This window comes from Heloderma suspectum, chromosome 4, assembly GCF_057233095.1.
Source record: "Heloderma suspectum isolate Gila_16-S chromosome 4, 16-S_ref, whole genome shotgun sequence".
NCBI lineage: Eukaryota > Metazoa > Chordata > Lepidosauria > Squamata > Helodermatidae > Heloderma > Heloderma suspectum.
Window position 1 is genome coordinate 41,577,416 of NC_139461.1, and position 26,483 is coordinate 41,603,898.

The 26,483-nt window shown below is 42.2% G+C and overlaps 1 protein-coding gene across 1 annotated transcript in view; it reads right to left on the minus strand.

Annotated features, from left to right (window-relative positions):
• MATN2 (matrilin 2) overlaps positions 1-26,483 on the minus strand; it is a 78,374-nt gene that overhangs the window by 46,111 nt on the left and 5,780 nt on the right. Inside the window, exons 2-5 of the mRNA XM_084849061.1 lie at positions 20,255-20,419; positions 10,319-10,888; positions 8,428-8,550; positions 3,451-3,573 (exon numbers count right to left, since the gene is read on the minus strand). Of these exons, the coding sequence (XP_084705187.1) occupies positions 3,451-3,573; positions 8,428-8,550; positions 10,319-10,888; positions 20,255-20,369 (931 nt within the window). The 5' untranslated portion in view covers positions 20,370-20,419. The remainder of the gene's footprint in view (positions 1-3,450; positions 3,574-8,427; positions 8,551-10,318; positions 10,889-20,254; positions 20,420-26,483) is intronic.

The window sequence follows — 26,483 nt, forward strand, 5'->3', positions numbered from 1 at the left end:
CTTGTAATAATTATTTCTAAATTTTCATCTATACATATAAGCTAGCATATGCAATGTGTATGCAAATTACTGTCTTTTGTCACTTTTTTTGGTGATGAATTGTGCTTGTCATTTCCTACTCATTGTTGTTTATGGGTTCTTTAGATGACATCGTACCCCTCCAGTTGCACTTCTGTTTTTAAACAGAACTTTCAGCTAGTTTTTCTACAGCAGGCAAAATGCAGCGTTTAATTGTGAAAGTGAAAGAAACCACTTCTTTCACTTGTGTATTTGCTATAAGACTGCTATACCACCACCTAGAGGTTATGTAGTAGCAGGAAAGGAAATGCTCTTTGTGTAGTGCTCAGATATCAATTCTGTGATGAAACCGAAAGTAGATACAGCTGATTAACAGCCTTGTATAGAAAAGCTCAATGCAACATTTCTCACCGAGAGCAAGTATGGTGTAATGGTTAGCATATCAGACTAGAACTTTTGAGATCTGGCTTCAAATCTCCCCCACCCCCGTCCATGAAGCTCACTAGGTGACCTTGGTCAGGTCACTATTTCTCAGCCTAACTTACACCTCAAGGTTATTGTGAGAATAAATGGAGGGAACTCGATCATGTACACCATCCTGAGGTACTTGGAGGAAGGGTGGTATAAAAATATGATACAAATATTCAATGTATCTATATAAAAAGGGGGTGTGAAGACCTTTTTTAGTTTAAGTTCTGGAGGGTAAAACTTAACAACTACACTGGATCAGACCAAAGGCCTACCTAGTCCAGCATTCTGTTCCCACAGTGGCCAACCAGATGTTGGGAAGTACACAAGCAGGACATGAGTACAACAGCATCCCCTGCTACATAAACCACATTATTGCTAAGTAGACTGCAGTATACAAACAAAAACCCATGTGTGCAAGCTCTTTTGTGCTCTCTCTCATGCCTACGTATGTGTAACGTTGTAGTATTATTTCAGTTTGTCCACTTCAGTATCTTACAAACAGTATTAACTAACAAAAACATTGTTAGCTATATTTTGCTGCCCTATATAATTGATTATCAAGCAACTCAGAGACTGTTCAGCATTGCTGGACTTTGCTTTCACTGTAATTTATCTTTATTCTGGGAGTAAAATGGAGATCTTCAGAAACAGTGAATATTCTAAAGTTTGAAATTAGTAATATGTGGCATACACTATTTCATTTGGCACATATAATAAATGCTAGAAGAAAGGAAGCACTGTGCAAAAATGGAAGAGAATAATCTTTTCCCCTGAACTTGTCCAGCCTTTTTATTAGTCTGGTACAACGACCTGGGGCATACCATAAAAATGTAACAATTCAGTGCAGCCATCAGAATTCTAATTTGAGACAAAACTATGTTACATTAAGTGTGCAATCCTATGCATGTTTAGACAGAAAAAAGTCCTACAACTCCCATACTGACTGGGGAATGGTGGGAGTTGTGGGACTTTTTTCTGTCTAAACATGCATAGGATTTCACCCTTAAATAATATTTCTACACAATACTAATTGAATCCATACAACAAATGATCGTTTAGCAGAAATTAATGAAAATACAGGGGGATTCTGAATCAATATTGCAAGTATTCATATTTAAAAGTTTTCCACAAGGGATAGGCACATATCCCTGATGACATTTTCAGAACTAAGACATATTTGGTCGCTGCATGACAATTTAAAAGTTTTAGGTTACCCAATTCACAGAAGTCAGTTCCCACAGATCAGCTATTAATACGAACTGCAGGTGGACTGAGTCCTCCTGTGAGAAGTAGATGGTGAAATAATCACATAATACATCTTTTGAAAATTATATAGAAGAATGACGTTTATACAGACTAAACTCCACTGGCACCAATGGGTGCTTTTTTCTTTTCTTTTTTTTAGCTCCTGTGCCGGGGGGTGGGGAAATTTAGGAAAAAGAGTAGTGGGGTGGAAAGGTTTAAACCTCCCCTCTTCACAAGCAGGATCTGGCCTGGTCCAGATCAGGCCCCCACATGCTTACTTTGAGGTTAAAAAAGGGTGAGAATTAGTTGCAAACTACATATTAGTTCTTACTGTATCAACAGTATACTAAAGAAGATGAGCTTGGTTGACTTTAGGGATCTCAGCAGGACATAGAACATGTAGTATTTAAACAAATGAAAATATTTATATAAACAAACAAGAAATGCAAATGTTTGCAATTTTGTAAAAATAATTGTGCAATCAGCAATTGAAAAATGCATGTAAAGTATCAATTAGAATACAGAATTACCCATTTCTCATGCAAAATGATAACATAAAACAGCTGTCATTGTAACAGCAGTAAGTTTTTATGGGTTTCAGACTTTCACAGTGAAGACAGCTGGAGAGAATGTACAACTCTGGGAAGCTGTTTGCTTACAGCTGGAGAAGTCTTGGGGTGTGACCGTGTTTATGGGCCTAGAAAAACCCTTGAACACATGATGGAATTTTTAGCAAGCTTTTAAAAATGAAGCTTAAGAAAGACAAATATCTAGCATCAAGGAAAACTCCCAAAGAAACATGAAGGTGTTCTCCTGAAGCACTGAATAAGGGAAGCCCACAAGGTGGGAAACCACCCATTAACCATGACATTAGAAACAACCTATTACATAGACCCTATTGCTTATCATCCGAACCTCTCTCATTAATTGCAGAAACAGCCTGTATCATTAAAGAATATTAGTTTACTGGTGTGGCTGCGGGTTTTGTTGTCAACACCAGAGTTCTCTTGCTTATGGAAACTGCTACTGTGAGTGAATTCCTCCCTCCCATCCCCACATTAGCGGTCGGAGTGTTTACATTATGTTAGGGCTTCTTGTGGGTCACTTTTTTCATCCAGCTGAGTCTTCCATTTTCACAAGAAAAGTAATGTGTGTGCTGATAGCTTATGGATCTCAGCCACAGCAAATTTTGTCATTTCTGGTGCTCCAAACATTGGAAACTAGAGACGATGGTCTAGCTACAGTCCATATATTGCTAGCTGACTTATCTTCTTCATCGGAATGGAAGTGTCCGTTGAGTGATTAATGTGATGTGACCCTGTGGTAATATGAAAACCTACTCTAAGTAGGTTGTTGTTAACAATGGCTAGGATCTAAAGGACCACATAACTAATTTCATGTGTCTAAGGAAGCTTTGAATTTGTGTTTCTTGACTCCATGCCACATGGCAGGCTACTTTTGAAACTGAGGGGACTTTCAAAAGTAGTATCTGATATGACATGGGAAACCTGCTGTTTAAAGACAACAAAAAGTAAAAAATCTCACCAGGAATGTGGTGTACCCAAAATAACCCTTTGGATTCCAGGCATTATGATTTTACTGGTTAAGCATTATATGGAATTATAATATTTTCAGCTGGTAAGAGAAATCCTAAGACATTTATCACAATGAAAACAGCCTCTTTTTAATATAAGACCAGATAAAGTAAATACATACTAAAACATTTCTTCCCATCTTCCTCAAGTTCATAGCCATCATAACATTGGCAGACGTAGGATCCGGGTATATTCACACATATCTGTTCACAATCATGCTTTTCGACCTCACATAAATCCTGGGCTGAAAAAATTTTTAAAAATGGTAAACGGTCATTACAATCCTACAAAGAATTAACTGTGCTTTTTTGTTTTGTTTTTGCATTCTATTTTAGGCTTCAGAGTTGAAACACAGTCTAGGGAAGTAAAAGTGGATAATATGTATAAATAAAATCTATAATATGTATGTAAGTATATGTGTGTAATATATATAAGAATCCTACACAGATTCTGGAAAGATTATGATATTAGGTCTTCCATGGAATAGAGACATGAAAACTGTTTTTGCATGCACTGAAGTGGGATTTATATTACAATGTATACGAGGCAATTCAGGCAATTTGGTTTAGCCCGCAGCCTGGTTTATACCGGGAGAATCAGTTGCCTCCCACCCTTACATGTTCAAAGAAAGTGTGAAGGAATTGCAAGGCAAATATTGGCACGTAGAGCTCCCCTGTGCAAGGAGTGGGATTCTCCAAAATTAAATTCAGCCCTTGGGCTAAAAGAAGTTCCCCACCCCTCATTTACCTGAATAGTCTCAGACTGTAGTATTTGCATTCCACTGCCATATGACCTCACTACTTACAACATTTCCTTTCTTTTCCTCCACACCAATGTATATAGAACCCTGCCATCTAAGGATACCCCATCTTGCATCCAGTGAAGTGGATTCTAGTCCATGATACCTTATGCCATAATAAATTTGGTATTATAGGACTCTGCTGTTTTTGGTGCAACGGACAAACATAGCTACTTGTCTCATCAATTTACACAGGTTGACAATGAGGTCAATGACTCTGGCCTGTGCTCTGTGCAAATTGAAGGTGGGCTTTAGAATGTGTGCTACTGCCCTCTGCAATGCAGACATTGACCTGGTTCACACATAATGCTAACCCACGGTTTATTTAACCGATGGATTATTGAATTCTGGGTTGTTGTGATGTACAAACCTAGCTGGGCTAACAAACCATGGGTTGCTAATCACAAACAACCTAGAAACAGAACCCATGGTTTGTTGTTGGGCTGTGAACTCTGGGTTGTTTAAACCATGGGTTGTTATTACATGTGAACCCAGAACTGGGGGTTCATGGTTGTTTTGCCAGGCTACAGAAGTGGCAAGCAAAAGTGGTCCCCCACCCCCAGCTGCTTTACATGTCAGTACCACAGTGCCGCAAAGGCATTTCGGATACAGGGAGGGAATGGGTGAAGGAGGTGGGAAACAAACAACCTAGGGATTGAGAAAACAAACCACAGTTTGTTCGATCATCTGCCTGACATACCGTGGGTAGGGCAGCAAACCTTGGGTTCACCATGGCTTAAATAAACCATGGGTGTTATGTGTGAACCAGGTCATTATGTCTGCTATAACAGATATGATATGCAGAAGCTTCTCAACAGTTAAGTTTGTGTAGGGATACTGTAGTTCTCTGAATATTTGTTGTTTATTCGTTCAGTTGCTTCCGACTCTTCGTGACTTCATGGACCAGCCCACGCCAGAGCTTCCTGTTGGCTGTCGCCACTCCTAGGTCCCCCAAGGTTGAGTCCGTCATCTCCAGATTATAGAAGGTTTGAAACTATTGAATTATAAGACTGGCTGCATATTTTCCCAAAGCCAATACATAACCAACCTGCGGAGTGCTGGCAGCGTAAATAATCTCTTTTAAGCTAGAATATGAACTTTTGAGACATAACTTTAGGAAACAGGATTTAAGTCACTGAAAAATAAAATATTTTGCAGCACGGCTTTCTTTTTTAAATCCATAAGGAGACAACTGACCATTCTTTAAGTTTAGAAATTAAATATCAACAACAAGCTCTCCTTCAGTTATTTCATGTCATTCCTGCTTGTGCGGATTGTTTTTACAATCTGAAGAATTTATGACCAGGGAAATATAAAGATGAATATAAAAGAGACGTTAATATAAACAAGTCATTTTTAATCTAAGTCCAGTATATATACACAGCTTCATTTTAAAAACTTTTTTTCTAAAACAGTGTCTAAACTAGAAACTGATATGTAATACTTGTGTTTTAAAAGCCTAGATATAACGCTGAAAATATAAATTAAATATGTGGTGAAAGAAATAACTGCTTACTTATATAAACTGTGCTCCATATGGTAGCATGACAAATACGCACATGCTTTCCCAGAGCATGGTGTATATATTCTATTTCCATCAAGACTTACCATAGGTTTTTTTCTGCCTTGATAAACTAGATGAGCTATAAAATACATCTTCAAAATGTATTTTGCCCCTGAAATACACTTTTTTCTTTAGAAAAGGAAATCTTAGTGGCTCAAGGCACAGGTTTCAAACAGGTTTTATTTTTTTAAAAATGTGTATCCTGCCTTTCTGGTGCTTATGCATCGCTGAGGGCAGCTAACAACAATTAAAACCAATAATGAGAACATAAGAACAGACATTCTGGATCAGACCAAAGTCAACCAGATGCCTGTGGGAAGCCCACAAGCAGGACATGAGTGCAATAGCATCCTCCCACTTGTGTGCCCCAGCAACTGGCATACAGTGGCATAGTGCCCCCAATACTGGAGGTAGCCATCATGACCGGTAGCCATTGATAGATTATCTTCCATGAATTTGTCTAATCCCCTTCTCATGCTGTCCAAATTGGTAGCCATCACACCTCGTGGTAGCAAATTCCATACTTCAACTATGCATTGTGTGAAGAACGACATCATTTTATTTCTCCTGAATCTTTCATCGTTCAGCTTCATCGAATGACCTTGGGTTCTATAAGAGGGAGAAAAACGATCTACTTTCTCCACACTATGCCTAAATTATACAGATGTATTATGTCCCTCCTTAACTTTTTTTTTAAACTAAACAGCTCCACACGTTGTAACCTTTCCTCCTAAGGGAGGAAAGCCCCGTGATGATTTTGGTTGATCTTTCCACAAGCACACTACAGGTACTGATAATCCTGTGCATGTCTACTCAGAAGAAAGCTCTACTTAGCTCAATTTGACTTACTCATAGGAAAGTGTTTATCGTATTGCAGATTGGATCCTAAGAACTAAGAGTGGACAGAAAATAGCTGTAAGTGCTGCTTTGCAAATGCTTGTGGAACAGTTTGTGCAAGAGTTCAACCTGTGCTACAGCAGGTAGGTTCTGCAGCACTTCTCATTCTTCTGTGTATGCAAGAGGTTAGGCAGGTTCTTGTGCCTGAAGAAGAACATCTTTAGATTTATTTTCACTTTTCTTGCACATAGCTCTAGCTTGAGGTGTAAAATAGCTGTTCTATCACATGTTAATTATCTAATGGGGTTCCAAGCAATTAAGGGGCAGTGGGACTGGATTTGCTTCCCCACCCTTGCCCCCCATGTCCACATGTTGAGCATGGATGCCTGCAGCAAGGAAACCTATGTGCATAGATTTCTACGTGCATAGTCTTCCACAGGAACTAGGACCCCAATTGCACTGGGTTCCAGTTTCCATGAAAGCATAAGCACATAGAGGTCTGTGCATGTAGGCTTCCCCACTGAAGATGTCCATGCTGCACAGAGGCAGAGCCACACTTCCCCTTAAACACATGGACACGACTTCACATGATTAACACATTGCAGGTGCTTTTGTTTCTTTGACTCATCCTAGAAATTATACTTCTCTTATTGGCAAATCCTGTTACAGGTGCAAAAGTCCTCTTACAGCTGTGGAAATGGCTTCTATTTGGTTGTAATTGGGTGGCAGACTTTTCACTTTATGTTTCTGCCCCTGCAAGAAAGAAATGGCACAAAAGCCATTTCAGGATCCTTTGTAGAGCTAAACAGTTTCGAAATTCTAGCTTACCAACGAAAGTCATGACGTACTGAAGGTTACACCCTTCAAGCCATTTACAGTGCAATCCTATGCATGTTTAGACAAAAAAAGTCCTACAATTCCCAGCATCCCTCCAGCCAGTAGGATTTTCCTGTCACATTGCCTGCCCCTACCGCCAATGTCAATGAAGTTACGTTAATGCCAATGAAATTAATGGGGTTTATAATGTGTATAACTGGATGCAGGATTGAAACTATTGAGTGAAATCCATAATAATTACAATCAATGAGAACCTTGCCATTGACTTTAATGAGATGTGGACTGTGGCCAGTGGTTTTAAAAGGTTATTAAAGGGTAAGTGACTTGTGGACTGAAAGCTTAGAGTGGGAATTTATCAGAAAACCGCTGCTAGTGTTTAGTTAAATACATCTGGTTTATGTTGACAGTGCACTGTCTGTAAAGATAAACAGGAGTGATTTATTTCTGCAGAAATTTGAGGCTATATGAAGAACCATCATTGGCCTTATCTGCTTCTGAACATTCAAGAATAAAGGCAAATCCCAAAATATTTTTATCATGTATTTTATCCTCTTGTCTTTTATGTAAACTTCCTCGAAAGCATGTCTGAAGGGCAGTATATACATTTTTTAAATGAGTAATTTAAATAAATGACACAATAAATAAATAAAGCTAGAGCTGCATAAACTTGAACCTAACCCCACCTAAGGAAACTGTTTCACATCTAAGGGTACAATCCTATGTATATTTAGAAATAAAAAAGTCCTACAACTGCTAGCATTCTCCAGCCAGGTTGGCTGGTTGGAGAATGCTGGGAGTTGTAGGACTTAGTTTTTGTCATTCTTTGCTTTAACTAACTGGAACTAAATATTATATGAAGGACAGGATACCACTTGGAATACAAAAAGGCCATATGTTACCATATAATCAATGTAAGACTTTTATATTGTGTGCAAAACCTAGGACTCTAAATGCATCCATGTCAAATACTTCGTCACAGCTTCACATCATGATAACTTTCCAGTTGATCAATTCTACCTCAAAGAGTGTATTTATGAAGGGAGATAAGATAGAAAACTCACTATTGCAAGTCCTCTGGTCTGAGTTCAGAATATATCCCTGTTTACATTTACATACATAAGAGCCAGGCGTGTTGATGCAGAAATGGTCACAACCGTGTTCAGTTACACTGCACATGTGTTGGACTGAAAAAAGAACAGTAATATATTAGCAAGAAAAAATATGTGATCAGACAAAACTATCTCTCCTAAAGGCTAATATATGAAAAGGCTAGGATGTTCAAAATATTTTTCCCACAGACAAAATAAACATTAAATTTATGAAATCTGCACTAAAAATAGTTCCTACTAAAAACAGTTTTAGGCAGGCATTAAAGTACAAATGTTGGACAAAGAAAAAACATAGTTTTAAAATGACAAACATGAGCCGGGACAGGGGCTAAACAATGGATTTTTTTTTTAATAGCAGCTACTCACAAATAGTACCATCTGATCCATGTTGCCATCACCTGCTTATTATTTCACCCCCATTTTCTTTTTGCTCTTTTTTCCCATTTTTGCCAAGCAGCCTTGTCCTTTGCCGTTGCATTTGCTGCTGTAGTAGCAGCATAAACTGGAGCTTGTGCCATTGCAATTTCATCCTAACCTGTGGTAAGCAAGCAGGGCACAGCCTGCAGTGCCATGCAGCTCTGCCCCAAATGTCTTTACAAAGGCCCTCAATCCTGCTATGTTTTGCTGGCACAATCTGGTGAGGGGTGTGGGGAAGGCCTGCTGAGACAGCCCTTAGGATGCCAGGCCATGCGTAATGCAATGTTTTTTCAATGCTACCCTGGCAAGCAGAATCCATACATTCCAGCCAATGCCTTTGTTTGCTTGCACATGAAATCTTAAGATTCTTGCTCTTAAAAATGACTACAAACATTAAATTAGGCTCTTTTCTCTAGCAGTCACCACTACTCTAATCTGCTTTGTTTCTTCAGTTCAAGTTAATTTCTTTGCAAACTCAGTCATGGGTTCTGTGCTGCTTTCTTTTACATCCTGTTACTTGCAATTACAAGAACATTTTGCATCATGATTGAGCAGAGATTTGAAACCAGGTCTTCCACCATTCTATCCAATACAGCAGACTGCATCTTTGGGGCAGTAGCCAACACTGCCACTCTGCATATGCCATTGATGTAGCGTTAGCATAAGTGACTTTTAGTGCAATGCCAATAGTGTATGCTGGTGTAACAGGTTTCCCAGGAAAACCTGTTGTTCCAGCATTTACTGTTGGTGTTGTGCTAGAGGTCGCTTATGCTAGCGCTATGTCAATGGTGTAAGTGGAGTGGCAGCCTTGAATATTGCCCTTTGTTACCAAATTGATTACATTGGCTTGGTGTAGGAATTGGATGAATTGAGTGAACATATCTATTACCAGTCCCCATGAGTATTTAACACATCTGTATTACAGATGAGGATAAGAGGTAATTTAGGATGGACTGTGCTGTCCACACAATTTAAAGCATGATGCCAGCATAGTAGTTTCCTTGTGTCAGATTCCATTTTCACTTTCAGGAGACTTCTGGCAGTTTCACATGGAAGCACCAGGCTCTGGGCCAACCTTCCCTAGCTGGGTCCTCCAGCACTGGTCATGCTGGCTGAGGATGATGGAAGGTGTTGGCCAAAACATCTGGAGGGGCCTAGGTTGGGGAATGCTACTCTAGGCAAACGTATCCTAAGGGCCAATTCACACATGCATGTTCATAATTCAATCACTGTAAGCGGAGCTTTCAAAAAATGGTAAACTATGATAGAGAGAGATACACATGTATGTGTGAGTAACTTGTCACCAAATTGTTCTGGTATACAGCTGTTTATGTTTTAAAACCTTGCGCGCATGCGCACACACACCCACACACACATATTAGAGAGTGAATATTTTCAACAAAGCCCTTATACTTCAGTGACTTACCACAAAGTTTAGTCTGGAATACAGAAGTCAGCGTTTCAATTTGGCTGAAATTTGCAACCAAAAAGACATGGTCTTCATAAGGTTCACTCCCAATGGACTTGAGTGTATTCATATCTACTCTTCCCACACCAATAGCAAAAATTAGGATCCCTGAATTTCGAGCTTTTGCTGCAACATCTGCAACAGGATCCTGTGGTCTCCCATCTGTAACTATCATGATGACTCTGGGCACATTCTGAGTGAGTGGTCGAGCTCCTTCAGATTCTGAAAATGCAATGTTCATCGCATACTGAATAGCTAATCCCGTCATGGTGCCAGTAGCAAGGTACATCATTCTTTTCACTGCTCTCTCTACATCCTGTTTCCTCCTAAAGGTCTTCAGCGAAAATTCATTTTTCACAGTGCTGGCATATTGTATGAGCCCCACTCTAGTGACATCTGGGCTGATATCCAAAAACTGTAGGATATTTAAGATGAATTCTTTCACTTTCTCAAAGTCGTAAGGGCGAACACTACGAGAGCTGTCAATGACGAACACAAGATCCAGCCGTTTCTTATTGCAAAGTTTTTCTGGAGGGGCAAAAAAAGAAACAAAATCTGTATAATGAGCTGTATAAAAGAAACTATCCCACAAATTAAAAAGAATTGGACAAGTAGAGTGTTTTTATTTGGAATGATAACTAAGAAACACCAAAATATACTTTAACATCCACACAGGCTTCATCCATCAGTAATGTTAGTATACTTAACATAGTTGAAGATATATACTGTGAACCAGTATTAACAAATTATGCTACAACTAGTTGTAGTTAGAATCATAGAATAGTAGGGTTGGAAGGGGCCTATAAGACCATCAAGCCCAGCCCCCTGCTCAATGCAGGTATCCAAGTAAAAGCATCCCTGACAGGTGGCTGTCCAGCCTCATAGAATCATAGAATAGTAGGGTTGGAAGGGGCCTACAAGGCCATCGAGTCCAACCCCCTGCTCAATGCAGGAATCCACGTCAGAGCATCCCTGACAAATGGCTGTCCAGCCTCATCTTGAAGGCCTCCAGTGTGGGAGAGCCCACCACCTCCCCAGGTAATTGGTTCCATTGTCGTATTGCTCTTACAGTCAGGAAGTTCTTCCTGATGTTCAGCCAGAATCTGGCTTCCTGTAACTTGAGCCCATTATTCTGTGTCCTGCACTCTGGGATGATCAAGAAGAGATCCTGGCCTTCTTCTCTGTGACAACCTTTCAAGTACTTGAAGAGTGCTATCATATCTCCCCTCAGTCTTCTCTTCTCAAGGCTAAACATGCCCAGTTCTTTCAGTCTCTCTTCATAGGGCTTTGTTTCCAGTCCCCTGATCATCTTTGTTGCCCTCCTCTGAACCTGCTCCAGCTTGCCTGCATCCTTCTTAAAGTGTGGTGCCCAGAACTGGACACAGTACTCCAGATGAGGCCTAACCAATGCTGAGTAGAGGGGAACTAGTACTTCCTGGGATTTGGAAGCTATGCTTCTATGAATGCAGCCCAAAATAGCATTTGCCTTTTTTGCAGCCACATCACATTGTTGGCTCATATTCAGCTTGTGATCGACAACAATTCCAAGATCCTTCTCGCTTGTAGTGTGGTTGAGCCACGTATCCCCGATCTTGTAACTGTGCATTTGGTTTCTTTTTCCTAGGTGCAGAACTTGGCATTTGTCCCTATTAAATGTCATTCTGTTGTTTTCTGCCCAGCGCTCCAGTCTATCCAGATCACTTTGAATTTTGTTTCTGTCTTCCAAAGTATTAGCTATTCCCTCCCAATTTTGTGTCATCTGCAAATTTGATCAGCATTCCCTGTACCTCCTCCTCCAAGTCATTAATAAAAATGTTGAAGAGCACTGGGCCCAGGACTGAGCCCTGCGGTACCCCACTTGTTACCTCTCCCCAGAAGAAAGCCTTTTTGTTGTTTTTAACATCCCTTGCTAACCTCAGCTCATTCTCAGCTTTAGCCTTCCTGACGCCATCCCTGCAATTCTGTGCTATCTGCCTGTACTCTTCCTTTGTTACTTGGCCTTCTTTCCACTTCCTATATGTGTCCGTTTTTGTTTTCAGGTCATCCCTAAGCTTTTTGTGAAGCCACATTGGCTTCTTCTGTTGTCTTCCACCTTTTCTTCTTGTTGGAATTGCTTGTGATTGTGCCTTGAGAATTTCCTTTTTTAAAAGCTCCCACCCATCTTGGACTCCTTTTCTCACTAGCATCGCTTGCCATGGGACCTTACTGATCATTGTTCTGAGTTTATGAAAATCAGCTTTCCTAAAATCCAGGGTACGTGTTTGACTACACTCGGCTTTTGCTTCCCTTAGAACCAAAAACTCAAGTACAACATGGTTGCTTTCCCCCAGAGTTCCTGTAACTGCTACTTTATCCACTAAGTCATCTCTGTTGGTTAGGATCAAGTCAAGGATAGCCGATCCTCTAGTTCCTTCCTCTACTTTCTGTAGGAGGAAGTTATCCGCCACACAAGTCAGGAATTTCCTGGAGGGGCCATGTTTTGCAGAATTTGTCTCCCAACAAATATCGGGGAAATTGAAGTCCCCCATTACTACTACATCATGCTTCCTTAAAACACTGGCTATTTGCTTTTCAAAAGTTTCATCCTTGTCTTCTCCTTGATTGGGTGGCCGGTAGTAGACTCCGACCACCAGGTTCCTTTTATTCTTTGCTCCATTTATTTCAACCCAGATGCTCTCGATGGGGCTACCAAGCTCCTCCTCCTGTATTTCTGTGCAGAGATATGTATTTTTCACATACAGTGCAACCCCACCTCCCTTTCTGTTCCTCCTGTTCTTTCTTTGCCTCATCTTGAATGCCTCCAGTGTGGGAGAGCCCACCACCTCCCTAGGGAATTGGTTCCATTGTCGTATTGCTCTAACAGTCAGGAAGTTTTTCCTGATGTTCAGCTGGAATCTGGCTTCCTGTAACTTGAGCCCATTATTCTGTGTCCTGCACTCTGGGATGATCAAGAAGAGATCCTGGCCTTCCTCTCTGTGACAACCTTTCAAGTACTTGAAGAGTGCTATCATATCTCCTCTTCTCAAGGCTAAACATGCCCAGTTCTTTCAGTCTCTCTTCATAGGGCTTTGTTTCCATTCCCAGGATCATCTTTGTTGCCCTCCTCTGAACCTGGTCCAGCTTGCCTGCATCCTTCTTAAAGTGTGGTTCCCAGAACTGGATACAGTACTCCAGATGAGGCCTAACCAGTGCTGAGTAGAGGGCAACTAGTACTTCCTGGGATTTGGAAGCTATACTTCTATTAATGCAGCCCAAAATAGCATTTGCCTTTTTTGCAGCCACATCACATTGTTGGCTCATATTCAGCTTGTGATCGACAACAATTCCAAGATCCTTCTCGCTTGTAGTGTTGTTGAGCCAAGCATCCCCCATCTTGTAACTGTGAATTTGGTTTCTTTTTCCTAGGTGCAGAACTTGGCATTTATCCCTATTAAATGTCATTCTGTTGTTTTCTGATCAGCGCTCCAGTCTATCCAGATCACTTTGAATTTTGTTTCTGTCTTCCAGGGTATTAGCTATCCCGCCCAATTTTGTGTCATCTGCACATCTGATCAGCATTCCCTGCACCTCCTCCTAAGTCATTAATAAAAATGTTGAAGAGCACTGGGCCCAGGACTGAGCCCTGTGGTACCCCGCTTGTTACCTCTACCCAGTTTGAGAAGATCCCATTGATAAGCACTCTTTGAGTCCGATTCTGTAGCCAACTGTGGAGCCACCTGATCGTTGTTTCATCTAGCCCTCTTTGAGCTAGTTTGCTCATCAGGTTATCATGGGGCACTTTGTTGAAAGCTTTGCTGAAGTCGAGGTATATGATGTCCACAGCATCCCACAGTCCACAAGGAAGGTTACCTGATCAAAAAATGAGATCAGGTTTGTCTGGCAGGATTTGTCCTTGACAAATCCATGTTGGCTTTGAGTAATCACTGCGTTGTTTTCAAGGTGCTTACAGATTGATTGATTACAGATCTGCAATCCCCAGAGTTCCTGTAACTGCTACTTTATCCACTAAGTCATCTCTGTTGGTTAGGATCAAGTCAAGGATAGCCAATCCTCTAGTTCCTTCCTCTACTTTCTGTAAGAGGAAGTTATCCACAACACAAGTCAGGAATTTCTTGGAGGGGACATCTTTTGCAGAATTTGTCTCCCAACAAATAACAGGGGAAATTAATGTCCGCCATTACTACTACATGATGCTTCCTCGAAACATTGGCTATTTGCTTTTCAAAAGTTTCACCCTCGTCTTCTCCTTGATTGAGTGGCCGGTAGTAGACTCCCACCATTAGGTTCCTTTTATTCTTTGCTCCATTTATTTTAACCCCGATAATCTCAACGGGGCTACCAAGCTCATCCTCCTGTATTTCTGTGTAGAGATATGTATTTTTAAGCTATAGTGCAACCCCACCTCCCTTTCTGTTCCTCCTGTTCTTTTTGAACAAGTTATATCCTTCAGTTACTGTATTCCAGTCATGAAAGTCATCCCACCAAGTCTCAGTTACACCTATCAAGTCATAATTTCCCTACTGTATTAAGAGTTCAAGTTCGTTCTGTTTGTTTCCCATACTCTGGGCATTAGTATATAGACACTGAAGACCATGTGCTTCATAGTCTGGTTTTCTTCCTACATGTTTTTGAAGACTATTATTGGGCGCTATTAGAGCTGTTCTCTCTGTTGCGGTGCATGAGCCCTTGTCCATTATTACCCCCAACTTTACGTCTCCCTTCCCCGTGGGATTCAGCTTAAAGCCCTCCTGATAAAGTTCTTCATGCTATGGCCAAACACATTCTTCACAGCCTTTGTGAGGTGCAACCCATCCTTTGCCAACAGTGGTAGACTAATGCAGACCTCTTACGAATCCCCTGGACTGCAAGGAGGTCAAATCAGTCAATCCTAAAGGAAATCAACCCTGAGTGCTCATTGGAAGGACAGATACTGAAGCTGAAGCTTAAATATTTTGGCCACCTAATGCGAAGAGAAAACTCCCTGGAAAAGACCCTGATGCTGGGAAAGATTGAAGGCAAAAGGAGAAGGGGACGGCAGAGGATGAGATGGCTAGATAGCATCACCGATGCAATGGATATGAATTTGAGCACACTCTGGGAGAGAGCGGAGGACAGGAAGTCCTGGCGTGCTATGGTCCATGGGGTCACGAAGAGTCGGACACGACTTAACGACTGAACAACAACAAAAGTGGTAAGTACCTAATGCAGGGGTGGGCAACTTTTGTGGCTCTCCAGATGTTTTTGTCTACAACTCCCATCAGCCCTAACTGGCAGAGCCAACGGTGAGGGATCATGGGAGTTGAAGGCCAAAACGTCTGGAGGGCCACAAGTTTCCCATCCCTGACTAATGTTACAGGCTCCTACATGCAGCCTGCATATTCTGAAGTTATTGCTCTATCACTGAAGCAACATACTCCATCATATATGATTTGGGGAGATGCAAAGTGAAAAGAACTTTAATGACTTTGCCTGCCCTACTGTATTCTTAAGAAAACTGCTGAAGTATATTTATTAATATATGTTTCTGCAAGTTATTTTCAGTTGATTCATTACAGGCGTTTTCTCAGCAGCCAGAGACATTTGTGGCCATAGAATGATGATACTATTTGTGGTCTATGAAGTAATAGTATGGATTTATTCATTTGGAGGCTACACTCTTCGATTTTTCACAGATACAGGATCACAGAAAGGTTGCTAACTCTTTCAAAAACCAGTGATTGCTGAATATGCGCCAATATGAACAAAAATGGCATTCCATTCCTAATGTAATGCAGAAATAATAGCGTATTTATATGTATTCCATATTATTATCTTGCTGCTGTATCTAATTACTTCCTTTTTTCTAGAGTAGAATAAAACACTAATAATCATGGCATAATAATTGGACACAGATAACATGTGAAGGATATTTACAGGAATTAACTCAGAAAGAAAAGAAGCTAAATAGGGATGAAGGGCTAAACTTCATTTGGTCACCACTGGAGATATGCCTAAACTAGGAAGTCTGGCTCTGCATCTGAGGACTAGGATCCACTTCATTATTTTTTCTTCCAGCCATGCCTTAAGCTGGAATTCTCTATGTTGATTCAGATGTAGTAGAAACATTTCACAAGATAACAAAAAAATCAGCCTCATAAGATACCTATGATTTGAGGTTAAAAATGTCAGTGAACCATTTTTGGTCCATGTATACAGAAAATAGGAGCTATGAGGCCAACATACTCTCCATGGACACTGTTGGTTGCCACCTGAGTCTAACCAGGACCCCTGAGTGTCAGGTACTGGTTCCATATTAACTTCACTACTAGGACATCTGATTGGAAGAAAAAAATAGATACCTCAGTCCAACTAGCAGAGGCTTCTGAAGAACCCTCCCACCCAGTGAGTCATGTGACCATGGGGAACCAACCACCTTCTCAGAATTTATATCAATGGTAGGCATAATTGGCCCACACCCCCGCAGGGGCCCACTAATAAGAGCTCCCCAGAGTTGCTCCCCCTCTTCACCATTACAACCTCCTTGTTCACCTGCCCCTCACTCTGGTCCAGTCAATAGTAGTGGTGAAGAGGAGGAGCAGTAGGTGTTACTGCCTACTTGCTCACTGGCTCCCTACTTGTCAAGTAAGCAAATGGTAGCAATTATGAGAAACAGGATGAGGAACAATAACAGCTGGTGACAATGGTCATGAGAAGGTAGACACACCGGGCCAGTTTGCACGACCAAGGAGCCCACTGGAGTTTATTTAAGCCACAGTGGGCTGTGGTGCATGCGGGCAGCCATTTTGAATATTCAAGCCATGGCAACAGCTTGTTGTGACATCTGAACCTGGCGAGGGTGGGTTGCTGGCATGGTTAACAAATCATCCTCAACCCTAAAACAGCCCATGGGTTCTGGGTGGTTTGCTAACCATGCCAACAACCCACCCTCGCCGGATTTGGACAGTACAACAAGCTGTGGCCATGGCTTGAATGTTAAATATTTGCCTGGCATGCACCGGCATGCACTACAACTCACCGTGGCTTAAATAAGCCATGGTGGGCTCCAGTGATCATGCAAACCAGGTCACTGAGGGAGGGGGCCTATGGAGAGCATCTTACCCAAGGGCCCACAAAAACCTGGAGCCAGCACTGCACCTTCTGCTTCTTTCTATATAGCCTGCAGGACTTCAATTTTGAGCAATGCATTGTCAAGAGAAGCTAATTTTTGATTTTAATGCCTAGCTCAGTTAGACTTCCAGTTTTACTGTGGACTTTTATTTCAATTGTAATTGTTGTTTTAATTAATTTTGTACACCACCTTGGAATGTGTTAATGAAGGGCAGTACATCATCATCATCAACTACTACTACTACTACATTTCTTTAAAGGAAATAAACTCCTTAACTTGTGACTGGTCTGCTGTGGCTGCACACTTGGTTGCTCATAAGCTTGTCTTGCCCTGCCCCACCTTACCCCTTTACCCAAAGAACAACATTTTGGTTTTGATATTCATTTTTCATGGACTTTGCAACCATCCGTGTTTGCCACCTAAAGTTTCTACTGCTTATGAAGTCAGATTTTTACTAAGGCCTAGGGACAGACTACCTGATAAACATGTTCATTTCCTGATGAAACCACCTTGATGGTTTTGATCAAGTGATTTAGTCCCATTTCATACATTCAGCTGGATGAAGCGATGAAATACAGTTAAATCTAACATCATACTAGCAGACGTCTGCTAGCACAACGGGACTTTTCCCTGCTCTCCTCCCCCCGGGAGCCCTCTGTGCCACCTGAAAATCTGCTCCTGAAAATTTCCCAGCCCTCTGGAGCAGAATTTGAGGATGTGCAGAGGGTTGCAGAGGGAGATCGCCCCCCCTCCTGGTTTCACTGACAGAAGCAGTTCTGTCAGTGGAATGACAGTATTGGATCTAACCCTTAGTATGGAAGAAGAGCAGCTAAGCACACACCTCCTTGACACAATATGAAACAAGTCCACATAAGTGCCCAAATTTGCTGACTGCTTCCCATTTAAAAAAAAAATGGGGGAAAATAACATGAACTCTGCATGATTGGGTGCTTACATGGATGGCTTGGTTTCACATTTAAGGACATGCATCACATTTAAGTCCCTCTACTGCACTATGCACCATCTATGGCTGTACATACAAACCATGAGTTTATCCCTCCAAGAGCCATCCTCCTGGGATGTTGTTAACAGGCTCTGGCATCAGATTTTTTAAAGTATTGATACAGCTTTGCACACTAATAGTCACAGGGCAAGTGTTAGTAACAGTTACTTCCTCTAGGACTATAAGAATTTCAAAGCTGTGGATTATTTATTATATGTTCCATCATTAGCTAAATGAGTTCCTAGAAATAACATATTGGTCAAATGAAAAGTTGTAGCCAAAGCCAATTTAAAGTGTTTGCAAATGTCACATGGAAATGAAGAGTTCTGCTTCATTTTACAATGCCCACAAATCTAGCTCTGACTTACAATTAATTTATTCAAAAAGGAAAGAATGGGACAGAGTGTATTTCCCCCCACTAAGCTTTGTTCGTCAGTTCTGAAGAATCAAAATAACGACTGTGAACAAAGAATTTTAATTTCTGTAATTTAGAACCCTATCCTCTACTGGGAATCTAGTGTTTATTACACATTCATAAGCAATGGAGACAGAAAATATGCATTAGGTCATTTAGTTGAGCTTCTAGAACAGTAAATTTACTGTACTAGTTTATTCCAAGGTACTATTACACACTTCAAGCCATAATATAATTCAGATAATTAATCTCACTGACAGCTGCATTTCCCTGATAAGTATGTTTCACTCTAAGTGCAAAAGTAGACATTACACACAGATAAGTATAACATTACCCCAACATGCCTTTTTAAATGGCAAAAGCCTCTTCCAGAAGGGAAACTGGGGATGCAGAGGCAGCAGAGAGAAGAGAGTGCTTTTTCTGCCCACTGTTTCCCTGCTTCAAATAGCCCCAAATGGCTTTCGTACCTGCCCCGGCAGTATTTAAATGAGTGGAAAAGCTGTTTTGGAATCTGGAGAAGGGAAATAGCAGGCAGGGAAATGGTTAAGCACCCCTCTCCCTAGCCACATCCCCAGTCCCAATTGCCCCTTTGGAACTGGCTTCTGCTTAAAAAGGGCAGTTGCAATAATGCTAAAGGCATCTACATGAAATATCTAGTTTTGCCCTATCATATTTTCATATAAATTCTACCTATATTTCCTTTAAAAAATGTTTATTCTCCACTTTAAAATATCTGCTCCATGGGCAAATACTTTGGTTCCTTAGGGTTAAATGCAATGTTGCACGAGTGGACTTCTGCTTGTGTAATGGGACTTTCCCTTGCTCTCCTCGCCCTATAGCCCCGCATGTGCCCCCAGAATCTGCTCTGGAGGGTCCCCCAACCCTTTGGAGCAGATCTGGAGAACGTATTGTGGGGCTGGGGGGAAGGTGAAATCCATTCCACCTGGCGGATGGCCTGCACTGGATACAACACTCAGTTTTTGAGTGTCTGCCACTTTCCCTTTGAAATTGTAGCCCAATTTTGCTTTTTTAAATTTTAAAAGGGAAGTTTCAGTTAGGGAAATTTAAGGATATCTGTTTCATTAGCCTTTAAGTTTTACTGGGGGGGGTGTGTGTGTTAAAGTGTCCTTTCCAAAAATTGATCCACTTCTCCCCTTCCCTGTCCTGTTATCTTCCACAAACATCCACTCCAAAACAGTACAGTTCCCATACTTCTCATCTACAACTGCTTTGAGAACTCTGACAACCGCTTTGAGAACTTTTTGTTTAAAAGTGGTATATAGATATTCTAAACAAATTCATGCAAGCATTAGGAAGTGCTATGTCATATATATTTATTTTGTCTGAGAGAGACTCACAGCAACTCACCAAATAAACCAGCATCATTTTGTTGACTTAAAAGTGTCCCTGGAAGGTGTCTTTCTCTGGCTGTGGCAGGGAAAAGTTCAACCAGCAAAAGGAAGCATGCAATAATTTTCTTCATTTTTCAGGAAGATGAAAGAGTGAAGCAAGACAGACAACTGGGGCAGAACTCTGTAACAACAAGAAGAAATGAGATACATTTTCTCATCTGGCAACCACTGCCACAAATATGACATGTGCTTTTTTCTCATATTGTTTCTTTTTCAATATATGTACAGCATACATAAAAATAGGAAGAATATTTGTAAATTAGAAGATGTTGTAAAACCATTTCTGGTTTTGGTGATTTAGTTCATGTGTGTCGCACCCTTCTTTCAAGGATATTTATTGTGGGTGGCCCACTTGGGCCACCCGTCGTTATGGTTGGGAACACTATTTTGCACATTTTTCCATAGGGGCAAAAAGTCAGTTTTGGGGGCATAGCTAAGCTCCCCCTCATCCAATTGGCCCCAAATTTTGCACGTAGATAGCTATGTAATTTTCCAGTGGATTAGCTACATTTGATGCATAACAAAGCTTATTATGGGTTGTTATCGGGGAAAAAGGATTCACCGCTCATGTAGAGCCTCATGGATAGAAGTTAGCATTACCCTTTGAGATACAGGTCTGTGGGGAGTTCTTCTAGTGCATAAGCTATGGTAGAAATTTTTGTGTGTATGTGACAATTCAAGACAAGAGTGAAAAGGCATGACCAACCACCTGTCTCACAAAATATGGATGGAAAGCTGCCAAATTTGCCAGGCTGGGAGAGAATGGGTTAACTAGCAGTGAGGTAGAAATCCACCAAGATTGGTCAGGGACTGGGGGAGATATGAGCATCCCCCCCCCAAATCCAATTTGTTTGTATTGAAGGAAGTCGGTTGGAGCCTTTGGAATTTTCGGGCTGAGCTGTGGCATGTAGCAGGGGGGGGGGGGACTACTAACCCTGCCAGTTAGATTGGACAGGAGCCTCCACTGCAGAGACCTAGGTATGAACCCCCCCAACTGCTCCTCCAATTACCCACCCCCAGCCTGGAGCCCCCAACCAAGCTCCCAGACCCCACTACCCTGGCATGAGCCCTGACCCCAGAACAGACCCCTAGCACTAGCCCCCACCCAGCAGACCCTGGCATGAGCTCCTCCCCAAACCCAGCCTGGAGCCCCACCTTCAGGCTCCCACCCCCACCATGAACTATGCCTTGGAGGGGGACTCTTTGGAGGGGAAATCTATTGCGATTATGGTATTCTTCTGAGCAAACCCAGTGGGGGTGGGGGTGGGCTAGTGTATCTAAATATCCATAGTGTATCCATGCTCAAAATGCGGGGAAGTCATCTTCTACAACTCCAATGTTGATAAACACCAGAGTCTCCACACCTTTCCTTACAAAACCTGTGATATATGTGGCAAAACCTACAATGGTTTGTGAGTTATGGTTCATTTTTCCAACCATAACACCACCACCCTTTCAAACCACAATGTGCCTTGGGCAAAGGGACCAGCACATGTGTGGCAAGTGATGAAGGGCAGGAGCCCATTGGGATGCACACATGACTGTTCAACCACAGGGCTCTGGAACCTATCAGTCAACAGCCTGAGTGCTCGGACCTGGCTTACTTACCTGCTGTGATCTGAGATCACGTATTTTTATGTGTCTATTTTCAGTGATTATTGTCCTGTGAAATTAGCAGCCTTAGAGTCCCATACCAGTGGGACTCTGTTTTTAACCTCCAGTGAATAGAGGTGAATAGAGAAATAAAAAGGGAATAGAGACTACGGAAGGAAAAGACTCTCCAGTAGTGGTGACCTGCAAGGCCTGTGCAATGTTTGTTTTCTTGCCTGAGATCAACATGGCCTACATGTGCAACAAGTACAAGTTGATCGCTCTGTTGGAAGAAAAAGTAAAAGAACTGGAGTGGTGAGTGTCGACCCTCCAGGGAATAAGAGAACACGAAGAGTTCTTGGACAGAACGGTGGAACTACTGAAGGTCAGTCAAGCAGAGGCAATGAAACCAAGGCCTACAACTGCAAGGGAAGAGGAGTAGTAGTGGGAGATTTCTTGCTGCGTGGGATTGAAACCCAAGTATGTCACAAAGACCCATGGACTCGCCAGGTATGCTATCTCCCGGGAGGATGGATTAGAAACATGACTGAAGGGTTGCCTACACTCATAAAGCCCACTGACAGGTATCCCTTTCTTCTCATCCATGTAGGAACAAGTGATACTGCCAAGCAGAGCAATGAAGAAATCATATCAGACTTTGAAGCGTTGGGAAGGAAACCCAAGAACTTTGGGGCCCAGATAGTTTTCTCATCCATTTATTTTATTTATTGCATTTATATCCCGCCTTTTTTCCTCTTGCAAGGAACCCAAGGCGGCTTACATTATCCTCCTCCTCTCCATTTTATCCTTACAACAACCATCCTGTGAGGTAGGTTGGGCTGAGAGTCTGTGACTGGCCCAAAGTCACCCAGTGTGCTTCCATGGCTGAGTGGGGACTAGAACCCAGATCTCCCGGCTCCCAGTCCAACACTCTAGCCACTACACCACACTAGCTCTCTATCTATCCTTCCAGTAGTTAGAAGAGGGATAGAAAGGGAAAGAAAAATACTCCAGGTGAATGACTGGCTATGAAGGTGGTGCCGACACAAGAGATTTGGATTCTGGGACACGGGCTATACTTCCTGGAAGATGGACTGTTGGCAAGGGATGGGTTGCACCTCACAAGAATGTGTTTGGCCACAGCATGAAGAACTTTATCAGGAGGGCTTTAAACTGAATCCCACGGGGAAGGGAGATGTAAAGTTGGAGGTAACGATCGATGAAGGCTCATGCACCAGAACGGAGAGAACAGCTCTAATAGTGCCCAATAATAGTCTTCAGAAACATGTAGGAAGAAAGCCAGACTGTAAAGCACATCGTCTTCAATGTCTATATACTAATGCCCAGAGTATGGGAAACAAACAGAACAAACTTGAACTCTTAATACTGGAGGGAAATTATGACTTGATAGGTGTAACTGAGACTTGGTGGGATGACTCCCATGACTGGAATACAGCAACTGAAGGATATAACTTGTTCAAAAAGAACAGGAGGAACAGAAAGGGAGGTGGAGCTGCACTATAGGTTAAAAATACATATCTCTGAACAGAAATACAGGAGGATGCGCTTGGTAGCCCCATTGAGAGCATCGGGGTTAAAATAAATGGAGCAAAGAATAAAAGGAACGTGGTGGTCGGAGTCTACTACCGGCCACTCAATCAAGGAGAAGATGAGGATGAAACTTTTGAAAAGCAAATAGCCAATGTTTCGAGGAAGCATGATGTAGTAGTAACGGGGGACTTTAATTTCCCCTGTTATTTGTTGGGAGACAAATTCTGCAAAGCATGTCCCCTCCAAGAAATTCCTGACTTGTGTTGCGGATTACTTCCTCCTACAGAAAATAGAGGAAGGAATTAGAGGATCAGCTATCCTTGACTTGATCCTAACCAACAGAGATGGTGGATAAAGTAGCAGTTACAGAGGTTGTAAATTCCTCCTTGACAGAGGGAGTGATGCTGGCCTCTTTAAAAGAGGCGGTAATCAGACCACTCCTGAAAAAGCCTAACCTGGACCCGGAGGACGTTAACAATTATAGACCAGTGGGCAACATCCCCTTCCTGGGCAAGGTGCTTGAGCGGGTGGTTGCAGGACAGCTCCAGGCACTCTTGAAAGAAACAAATTATCTAGATCCATTTCAATCGGGCTTCAGGCCTGGTTTTGGAACGGAAACTGCCTTGGTCGCCCTGTGGGATGACCTCTGCCGAGACAGGGATAGGGGGAGTGTGACCCTGTTGATTCTCCTGGACCTCTCAGAGGCTTTCGATACCATTGACCATGGTATCCTTCTGGATAGGTTGTCTGGGTTGGGAGTTGGAGGCACTGCACTGCAGTGGTTCCGCTCCTACTTGGATGTCTGATTCCAGAAGGTCATGCTGGGGGATTATAGCTCTGTGCCATGGCAATTATGCCATGGGGTTCCATAGTGCTCTATTTTATCCCCCGTGCTGTTTAACATCTACATGAAACCGCTGGGGGAGGTTATCTGGAGGTTTGGGCTGAGGTGCCATCAATATGCGGATGACACCCAGCTCTACCTCTCTTTCTCATCAAACTCAGGTGAGGCTGTGGCTGTTCTGAATCAGTGCCTGGGCATGGTAATGGACTGGATGAGGGCCATTAAACTGAAGCTCAATCCAGACAAGATGGAGGGACTGTTAGTGGGTGATTTGTCTGCCCGGCTAGGTGATATTCAACCTGTTCTGGAAGGGGTTGCACTCCCCCTAAAAGATCATGTTCATAGTTTGGGGGTACTCTTGGATCCAGAACTGTCACTTGAGGCACAGATGAACTCAGTGGCATAGAGCACTTTTTAATACCAACTGTACCCTTATCTGGACATGGATAACCTAGCTACAGTTATCCATGCTCTGATAACTTCTCATCTGGATTATTGCAATGCTTTATACGTGGGGCTGCCTTTGAAAAGGGTCCGGAAACTTCAGCTGGTCCAAAATAGGGCAGCAAGTTTGTTAACAGGGACTGGCCAATGAGCTCATAGTATGCCAGTAATTTTCCAGCTGCACTGGCTGCCAGTCCATTTCCGGGCCTGATTCAAAGTGCTGGTATTAACATTCAAAGCCCTTAACGGCTTGGGGCCAGGTTATCTGAAGGATTGCCTCCTCCCATATGTGCCTGCCCGGACCTTAAGATCATCCTCAGCAGCCCTTCTCCATGAGCCCTTGCCAAAGGAAGTGAGGCGGGTGGCTACTAGGAGGGCTTTTTCTGCTGTGGCACCCGGGCTGTGGAATGAGCTCCCTAGTGAGGTTCGCCTGGCACCTACATTGTATTCCTTTTTATTTTCCCAAGCATTTTAGCATTTTAGCTTTCTAGTCTTTTAGCTTTGCTGTTTTAAATCTGTATTTTAAATCTCTGCATTGCCGTTAGGTTTTATTCTGGTCTTATTCTGGTTGTATTGTTATACTGTGGTTTTAATGTTTTATACATTTTATATTGTTTTATTGTGTGCTCTTTGGTTTTAATTTTTGTGAAATGCCCAGAGAGCTTCGGCTGTTGGGCGATACAGAAATGAAATGAAATGAAATGGAATGAAATGGAATGGAATGGAATGAATGAATGAATGAATGAATGAATAAATAAATAACATGAACTCTGGGGGAAAGTGACCATGTTATACTTGAGTTCTTGGCAAAAGCCTAGTGTAGCCAAACGCGTACCCTGGATTTTAGGAAAGCCAATTTTAATAAACTCAGAACAATGGTCAGTAAGGCCCCATGGTGAGCGACTCTAACGAGAAAAGGAGTCCAAGATGGGTGGGAGTTTTTAAAAACGGAAATTCTAAAGGCATAATTACAAACAATTCCAACAAGAAAAAAAGGTGGAAGACAACAGAAGAAGCCAATGTGGCTTCACAAAAAGCTTAGAGATGACCTGAGAACAAAAAAACACACATACAGGAAGTGGAAGGAAGGCCAAGCTACAAAGGAAGAGTACAGGCAGGTAGCACAGAATTGCAGGGATGGCGTCAGGTAGGCTAAAGCTGAGAACGAGCTGAGGTTAGTGAGAGATGCTAAAGCAACAAAAAGGCTTTCTTCAGATACATGCATAGTAAAAGACAGAGGAAAGAAATTGTGTTCAACTATTAAATAAGGATGGCAAAATGATAACATTTTGATAAAATGATAACAAAGAAAAGGCAGACGTGCTCAATTCCTACTTTGGCTCAATCTAGGGATGTACGAATCCCTTACCTGGCTCCGCGCAGGGGCATCCGCGGTGGGGGGGAGGCACTCCGTCCATCCCCCCAGAATCCTCCCTGGCCAGCTCTGCTCTGTGGCGGCTCTGCAGAGCTGCCGGCTGGGGCTGGCCGCAGCCAGAGTTCCGGCCACGGCCAGGCTGCTGCGGCCACAAATGGCAGCTGTCATAATGGCCGCCATTTGCGTCCTTGCTAGCAGCCGTGATAGGCTACGTAAGTATTTATTGGGTGGGGCAGGATTGCAGCTTGAGATTGATAGGTCAAGGAACAACTAATTACTTTGAACGAGTTCAAATCGTCAGGGCCAGATGAACTGCATCCTAGAGCAGTAAAGGAACGGGCAGAGGAACTCTCTTTGAGCGATCATGGAGGATGGCTGAAG